At 50.1% G+C, this 9113-nt stretch overlaps 1 protein-coding gene across 1 annotated transcript in view; it reads right to left on the reverse strand.

Annotated features, from left to right (window-relative positions):
• Window positions 1–1092: 1092 nt before the first annotated feature.
• The window catches only part of LOC118780248 (neurexophilin-2-like), a 26479-nt gene continuing 18458 nt past the window's right edge, over window positions 1093–9113 (reverse strand). The window contains exon 2 of the mRNA XM_036532657.1: window positions 1093–2143. Within this exon, the coding sequence (XP_036388550.1) occupies window positions 1316–2143 (828 nt within the window). The 3' untranslated portion in view covers window positions 1093–1315. The remainder of the gene's footprint in view (window positions 2144–9113) is intronic.

Consider the following 9113-nt stretch of genomic DNA (forward strand, 5'->3'; position numbering starts at 1 on the left):
GTGTTCAGGTCTGCCTGACGAGCGATCTTTCAGCTTCCTTTGTGTTTTATGATGTCATAATTCACTCTCAGATTGACGTCTGTGCACAGCGAGCTGGAACACACAGTTGTAATCTGCTTTAATGTGCATTTCAAATGTACAGACGGTGTCATATGTTCTGGATGCACTGTGCTCTGACACCCAACAATCAAGCAAACAAGACTTTAAATTCACTACAGTAGATACAGCTCTCTTTACATGTCCAAACAGGGGGGAAAATACCATACTGTAAAACAGATACAGACTGGAAAACACATCCAAATGCTGTACACTTCTTTTGTTACTGAAAACGATTCTTTCTCAGTTGTATTTCTGTGGTATTTTATCAAAAAGTCCGTCAAATTTCTGTACAAGTCTTTTTTTTTAACCTTGTGAGCAAACTCCACATTTGGGGACGTATAAAAAAAGTAAAAGTCAGTTGACTGCGGTATGAGCTGGCAGACTCATCCCCAGGATCCAGCGGTCTGAATACACTCATCCCCAGGATCCAGCGGTCTGAATGCACTCATCCCCAGGATCCAGCGGTCTGAATGCACTCCGCACTCCGGCCAGCGCACTGGCACCAGAGGTCATGTTCACTGGTCGTCTGCATTAGTCATTTCCAGCAGTCACACAAAAATAATTAAATGCTGTTACTGCAGCCATTCACCACTGGCCTGCCTTTAATTGAACACTGGCTAGAAAAAACTCAGAGGGGAGTTTGAAACTGAAGCGAGAGTCAGTAAGAATGGGTGTGAATGGGGTAGGTACAGGCCGTTCACCTGGATAACCAGACAGGTGTTGGAGCTGAAAAACTGGAACTTTGCTGTGACTGACAGCGCCCATCACAGGGAGGAAAACCTGGAACCACCACAGTAAGAATGAGGTTGTCTCCTCCACTTTGTACATGTATTACCAAAGCCAGCTTATTCACATATGAGCAGGTACGCTTTTGTACCAAAATGGCCTTCATCTGGCACATGGTCTTATTCTACTGATGTTCAGCATAGAACAGTCCCACAATTCACTACTCTCATCTGATCTTTCAAAAACAGGACCTGGGGCTTTTTAACACAGACGATCAATAAAAGGAATAAATACATAGTGAAAGAGGGAGGGGGGTAGCGGATCGATCCGGACACCGAAAGCAAAAATGTGGAGAATGGCTGGGGTGGCCAAGAAGGGCGTCCGTCCCACCTTGGAGTAAAAAACAAACAACAAAAAAAGTCACTTTGCAAAGTGTGTGAGTATGAGCGTTATAGGTTCACTCGCAAATCGCCCACTCTGGAACCTGCTCTCAGCCAAAGTAGGGGTGCTCATTCTGGAAGTTGTAGTCTGGGCAGACCTTCTGCACCAGCTTGTAGTCCATGCTGAAGAAGGAGATGAAGATGCAGATGACCTTGAAGGGCTTGGCGCAGAGCCAGGCAGTGTGGGACTGCGTGTGCTCCAGGAAGCAGGTCTGCGAGGGATCGTACAGGCAGGGCTTCGGCTTGCGCACGCGGTTAGTCTTCTCGTACTCCACCTGGCAGTTGAAGGTCTTGGGCTCCTTGGGGTAGAGGGTGGACTGCTCCTGCAGCAGCAGCTCGGGGTCGGGCGGGGCGGGGTCGAAGGTCACGGCCTTGGAGGGCGGGACGATGCTGATGGTCACGTTGCCCAGGACGGACGAGTTGTGGCGGAAGTAGACGCTGAAGGTGCCGTTGACGTGGTCCACGATCTTGCCCGTCACCAGCAGGCTGAACTTGACGGTCTTGATGTTGACGTAGAAGTCGCCCCAGCCGAAGATCTTCTTGGTCTTCAGCGCCGTCTTCAGTGGGGGCTTGCGTTTGGACCGGTACCCTGTCTGCTCCAGGGGGAGGGACTGGTTCCGGGCCCAGTCGTACGGGCTCAGCAGGCTGTAGCTGGGGGGTTTGGCTTTGGAGGCGGGGCCGTCCAGACTGGAGAAAATCTGGGATGTGTGGAAGGGCGGGCTGCCCCGCCCTGCTGGCCTGGATCCGCCCCCTGGCCCAGCTCCGCCCCCTGGTCCCAGCCTCCCCACACCGTAGGGCAGACTCTTTAACACAGAACCAGCTGGGTCCAGGCTCAGGAAGTCCAGAGACTTGGACACCTGCTTATCCAGCCCCTCCGCCTGAACACACAGAAACACAAGAGCAGAGAAACAGTGAGACAGAGAGCACATGCAAACGCACACACACACACACACACACACACACACACACACACACACGTCACACACACACACACACACACACACACACACACACACACACACACCTCACACACACACACCTCACACACACACACACACACACACACACACCTCACACACACACCAGCGTGTCTGAGGAAGGCCAGGGTAATCTGGCCCTCCTGCTGTCCTAGTTCCAAAGCTCTTTTCCTTTTTAATACTATAATGCACATTGCACTGCTGAATATTACATTACATTGTGTAACAATAAAGATGTGTGATATGAGATGTGGGCTGAAAAGTGATATTTGTCAGAGACTGTTTGGCATTACATTAGGCTGTGCGTTGGGTCAAACCCTCCAGCCAAACACAGCCAGCACTTGCCCTGTGAATTAAAGGGCAACCCATCCACACCCAGAACATTTTGCACAGAGCAAATTACGGTCACAGTTTGCCGCCTGGCAGACGCCCCCTTACCCCGAGTGCCCTGCAAAGCAAGATCACAAAAGTCTCACATCTCATAAAGTCACAAGAACAGAGATACACAGAGAAGACAACACAGCATGTGTGAACATGTGTCAATCCATCACATGATGCTGTAGGGATAATACCCTACTGAGAGAGAGCAGCGCTCACTGAGGGAGCAGCACTCACTGAGAAAGAGCAGCATTCACTGAGAGAGCAGCGTTCACTGAGAGAGCAGCACTCACTGAGGGAGCAGCACTGACTGAGAGAGCAGCGCTCACTGAGAGAGCAGCATTCACTGAGAGAGCAGCGTTCACTGAGAGAGCAGCACTCACTGAGTGAGCAGCACTGACTGAGAGAGCAGCGTTCACTGAGAGAGCAGTTCTCACTGAGAGATAGCAGCACTGACTGAGAGAGCAGCATTCACTGAGAGAGAGCAGCACTCACTGAGAGAGCAGCATTCACTGAGAGATAGCAGTGTTCACTGAGAGAGCAGCGTTCACTGAGAGAGAGCAGCACTCACTGAGAGAGCAGCACTCACTGAGAGAGAGCAGCACTCGCTGAGAGAGCAGCATTCACTGAGAGAGCAGCATTCACTGAGAGAGCAGCACTCACTGAGAGAGCAGCACTCACTGAGAGAGAGCAGTGTTCACTGAGAGAGCAGCACTCACTGAGAGAGCAGCACTCACTGAGAGAGAGCAGCGTTCACTGAGAGAGCAGCGCTCAATGAGAGAGCAGTGTTCACTGAGAGAGCAGCACTCACTGAGAGAGCAGCACTCACTGAGAGAGAGCAGCGTTCACTGAGAGAGCAGCGCTCAATGAGAGAGCAGTGTTCACTGAGAGAGCAGCGTTCACTGACAGATAGCAGCACTTACTCATTTCATATTCAGGGCACTCGTCAGGTCCAGAATTCCTCTGGCTTCACCCCTCTCCAAACATGAGTAGATGCTATAATCCATTTTAAATGTGTTCTTATTCATGTGACAGATTTAATTTTGTTGTCATTTTTATATTCCACAAGTGAGCGTGTCTGGCGTTGGATAGATTGTGATGGTGGCCTGTCTGCATTAATTCCGTCAGCAGTGAGAGTGATTATTCACAGAGCTGCACAACTGTGAACTGCAAATATTTACACACCTATCATTAATCATGTGACCAAGGAGCACACACACGCAGACACGCAAAAGCAAACACACACATACGCTCACACGCACGCACACACACACACACACACACACACGCACACACACACACGCACACTCACACACACACACACACACACACACACACACACACACGCACACACACACACACACACACACACACAATAACATACCACCAGCCACTCTAACTCATTTCTGTACCTGCAATCATTCATCAATATGCCTCAGAGCGCTCAGGCAAAGGGACCACAGTGAATGAGACTGCATGAACACAGAGGGTGTACTAAACTGCTTTGTGTGGCTGAAACACTAAACACACTGCATTCAGACAGTCACTTACTGAGGAGCTTTCATTTAAAACTGCAGAGTTAGACTGTAAGAGTAACGGCGGTAAGAGGCCAAATTCCACCAGCTCCAGGAGGAGGAGGCGTTCCTCCCTCTCCACCACCGCGCGGCCTTCCCGGAGCTTTCTTTGATTCGGTCTCAGCCCAGTCTGCTGCCAGGCGATGCTCTGATCAGCATGGCGAGAGAGCTTCAGTGTGTGCAGGGCACCTGTCAGGTGGGCCAGCCGTGTATCTGATCAGCGTGGCGAGAGAGCTTCAGTGTGAGCAGGGCACCTGTCAGGTGGGCCAGCCGTGTATCTGATCAGCGTGGCGAGAGAGCTTCAGTGTGTGCAGGGCACCTGTCAGGTGGGCCAGCCGTGTATCTGATCAGCGTGGCGAGAGAGCTTCAACGTGTGCGCAGGGCACCTGTCAGGTGGGCCAGCCGTGTATCTGATCAGCGTGGCAGGGCGAGCTTCAACGTGTGAGCAGGGCACCTGTCAGATGGGCCAGCCGTGTATCTGATCAGCGTGGCGAGAGAGCTTCAGTGTGAGCAGGGCACCTGTCAGATGGGCCAGCCGTGTATCTGATCAGCGTGGCAGGGCGAGCTTCAACGTGTGCGCAGGGCACCTGTCAGGTGGGCCAGCCGTGTATCTGATCAGCGTGGCGAGAGAGCTTCAGTGTGAGCAGGGCACCTGTCAGATGGGCCAGCCGTGTATCTGATCAGCGTGGCGAGAGAGCTTCAGTGTGAGCAGGGCACCTGTCAGGTGGGCCAGCCGTGTATCTGATCAGCGTGGCAGGGCGAGCTTCAACGTGTGAGCAGGGCACCTGTCAGATGGGCCAGCCGTGTATCTGATCAGTGTGGCGAGAGAGCTTCAACGTGTGCGCAGGGCACCTGTCAGGTGGGCCAGCCGTGTATCTGATCAGCGTGGCGAGAGAGCTTCAGTGTGAGCAGGGCACCTGTCCGGTGGGCCAGCCGTGTATCTGATCAGCGTGGCGAGAGAGCTTCAGTGTGAGCAGGGCACCTGTCAGGTGGGCCAGCCGTGTATCTGATCAGCGTGGCGAGAGAGCTTCAGTGTGAGCAGGGCACCTGTCAGGTGGGCCAGCCGTGTATCTGATCAGCGTGGCGAGAGAGCTTCAGTGTGAGCAGGGCACCTGTCAGATGGGCCAGCCGTGTATCTGATCAGCGTGGCGAGAGAGCTTCAGTGTGCGCAGGGCACCTGTCAGGTGGGCCAGCCGTGTATCTGATCAGCGTGGCGAGAGAGCTTCAACGTGTGAGCAGGGCACCTGTCAGATGGGCCAGCCGTGTACCAGCGGGCTGGGAGAGTAAAACAGGGTCTCAGTGCTGGACATGGGAGCCAAGAGCAGAGAAAGAGGAGCAGGGAGACAGGAGCAGGGAGAGAGACAGGAGCAGAGAGAGAGGAGCAGAGAGAGAGGAGCAGAGAGAGAGAGAGGAGCAGGGAGAGAGGAGCAGAGAGACAGGAGCAGAGAGAGAGGAGCAGGGAGGCAGGAGCAGAGAGAGGAGCAGGGAGAGACAGGAGCAGAGAGAGACAGAAGCAGAGAGAGGCAGGAGCAGAGAGAGGCAGGGAGAGAGAGAGGAGCAGAGAGAGAGGAGCAGGGAGAGAGGAGCAGGGAGAGAGGAGCAGGGAGAGAGGAGCAGAGAGAGAGGAACAGAGAGGCAGGAGCAGAGAGAGACAGGAGCAGAGAGAGAGGAGCAGAGAGAGCCTTTCACTATGGGTTTCATGTCAGCGCGACCCTGAGGAGCTGGGCCTGGTGGCAGAGACGCCCACTGGCTCTGCGTCCCTCCTTCCCCGAGAGACGCCCTGCTCTTACTCACTCCTAATGCTGCTTCTCAGCTGAATTTAATCTCAGTTTCATCCCTGCTCCTCCAGGCTACCAGAACACATACATGGCAGATTTGCTATCTGATCTTTATCTTTGTTTTTTTTTTGTTGTATCTGTTTTTTTTATCTTTGGCTTTATTTTTGTTTTCTTCACAGCAAATCTTGCTGTAAGCACACACACACACACACACACGCACACATAAACACAGTCATGCTGAATGAAAGCTACAGTTACATTTCACACACAAAACCGTGACTACAGGGCCAACCTCCACGACACAGCATATTGAATGAACTTCAGCAGGAGTGGCAAACTCTCTCATAATTTTCCACACACAGAACCACAAACGTCACACTGTCTAATCTCCCTCATGATCTTACACCTGACTGTAACAGGCCTGCTCCTTTGTCAAAAGCATGTCATTGGATATGAAAGGTTATCACATTACTTAATAGAAAGCTAAACTATTAAGCAAATAATTTGTGCATTTAGCCTGCTTTACAGTATTGTAAATAAGATGTGAATAAGGTGTTGGTTTCTTCTTTTTTCAAGCATGCTGGGAAGTGGATATTTTCTGTCTCTGAATGTCTCTGAATGTCTCACAGATGATGTTATTTCTCCTGTAATGGAAACCATTGACACATTCAGCCGCTGAAACCCGCTGCCAGGTCTGCACATCCGAATAAGCGCTGGAGTTTTCCTCTTCTCTCCCACCTAACACATGAAACTGGGATTATTTTCAACAGGTCTGGTGTCTGCAGGGACATTAGCAGTACTGCCAGATATTACACTCACATCTTTTCAGAGGGAATGCTGAAAAAATTAATAAAAAATAATTTAACCATAGATCATAGATCACCTCTCACCCACCCATTAATTCATCTTAGAGGCAGAAGAAGCCTTGCAGCGGAAGATGTAGAGGTAGAAAATGGGCCATTCAAACAGTCAGAAACACTGCATACATATGTATGATGCAGGGCGCTCAACAAAATGACAATTTTGTTACGTGACGAGAGAGAGGAGCAGGGGGAAATGTCATTACGGTGCTACACACACCGCACCGCACATCTGCTTGAATTCCTAGGTCAACTTTACCAACGACTTCAACAGGAAGGGGAACCAGGGCAACTAGAGCAGTCCCAGTAGGTTATCATCTGGGATAATGTTAGTTTCCATCGGACTGCTCTGGTTCGCGCCTGGTTCAATGACCACCCCACATTCACAAATCTTTTTTTACCTGCATATTCCCCGTTCCTCAATGCAATAGAGGAATAGAGGAATTTTTCTACAGGAGAAAACATCTTGATTTCCGTGGGGATGTGCCCATAGAAGCCATCCAAGGCTGGATTAGACATACCAGGGCATATTTCCCGCATTGCCCGGCCAGAGAAAACATCCTTTGTGATGTTGATGAAATTTTGTGGCCAGATCCAGACCAGAGGGGAGATGATGATGCAGAGTAGTTGTAATTATACTTACAGTATGGAATTACATTTGTTTATCCTGTGTATATATAAACATTTTTTGTACGTTTTTCAATTTTTCAATTTTTTTCATTTTTTTTTCAAAATTGAAATACTGTAAATGCAGTATGTTTTCACAGGTACTGAAATTCATTCCTCGAATGCTGATTTGAGAGCTGAACACATATCACTTTTTTACAAAGAAGAGAGAGGTGGACATATAAGAGGAAAGACAGACCACTCTACAGCAGATAATATAATATCTAAAATCTATCATAATATGAATTGAAATTATGAAAGAAGAGATAATTACAATAGAAATAGTCACAGGCCTTATGACGACACAGCTCTTTTATTTCAGACAAGCAAAAAAAGGTGATAAAGCACTATATTCTGAAAGAATAGCTTCAAAAAGCCTCAAAAGAAGGAAAGAAAACAGAATCAAATCCATCATCACTTTCTGTGCCTCTGGGACAGGTGAATTCTCACTTTACAGCATCTGTCCCGAAGCCAAACCACACAGACACAAACCTCCCTCATCCCTGTCTGCTCCTGTTTTGTTCTGGCAGCGTTTCAGCAGTGAGGGGCGTCTCTGACTGGTCTGTGGGCTGCACAGCCTCTCCCCCGATACCAGTTCTACCCCACCAAAAATCACCCTTGCACCTCTCTTAAATTACACACCACAAATTTCCAAAGCACTGTGAAACCAGCTATAACAACACAAACTTTCTTTTAATCAGACTGGTAACTGTGGAGATGGAGATGCTCTGTGGTTACATACATACTGTGTTCAAGCTGAAAATGAACGTGCTTCCCAGTGAGTTTCACAGACTGTGGAAGAGTGTCACCCCTTGGCAGACTCAAATAACCATTACTGTACATTAAACTGCAGAGACCTGCGCTGGAGGGGCCAGCTCGGATTACGCTGGGCACAGCAACACTGCAAAACCTGCACAAGGAAAACCTGACATGAAAGAAAAGCAGACGTGCAGGGAAGGAGAGTGATTCCTTCGATAAAAGGTGGAGAGGGAGATGTTGCAGGGGTGTTATTTAAAGCCTCAGCTGAGGGGGGGTCCACGCGGAGTCCGTCTGTAACGATGGCCATTTATTTGCTGCCACAGTGTCATTCAGAGTGATTCATTCATTGATTATGGAGAGCAGAGTTCTGCCTGTCAGTGAGATACTGTGCATTCTGAGCCATACAGTGACTGCGCTTCATTGGCCATCGGTTCAGCCCGTCACAGTCAAGTCATAAAACAAACTGAATGTAAATAACTCTGCAGGCTGACCCATTCCTGCCGAAGGTCTGCGGCAGGCATCTTCTGAAATGCGACCGTTCATCTGAATAACAGCTGCACCAGATCAGAGGCACAGAGTCACGGCTCAGAGGCGGAGAGGGGCGCCCGAATTTACTCCTCTCTCCCCTGAGGTTCTCATTCTGAATTGAATGAACACAGATTTGACTCTGGGTGTCAGCGGCTTTCAAAATTCACGGGGGTTTCCAGGGCGCGGGGATGGGGAGGGGTAGGGGGGGTTGAGTGAGGCTGATTGGCAGCCCCCCTCAGAGTCAGGAAAGGCAGGTGACATGTGTCAGCGGTGAGTGACAGCGAGTGACACCCTCCGTCATCAGATGAACCCCAAACTCGTGCTCAGA

Source organism: Megalops cyprinoides, chromosome 7 (genome assembly GCF_013368585.1).
Source record: "Megalops cyprinoides isolate fMegCyp1 chromosome 7, fMegCyp1.pri, whole genome shotgun sequence".
In the NCBI taxonomy this organism is placed as follows: Eukaryota; Metazoa; Chordata; class Actinopteri; order Elopiformes; family Megalopidae; genus Megalops; species Megalops cyprinoides.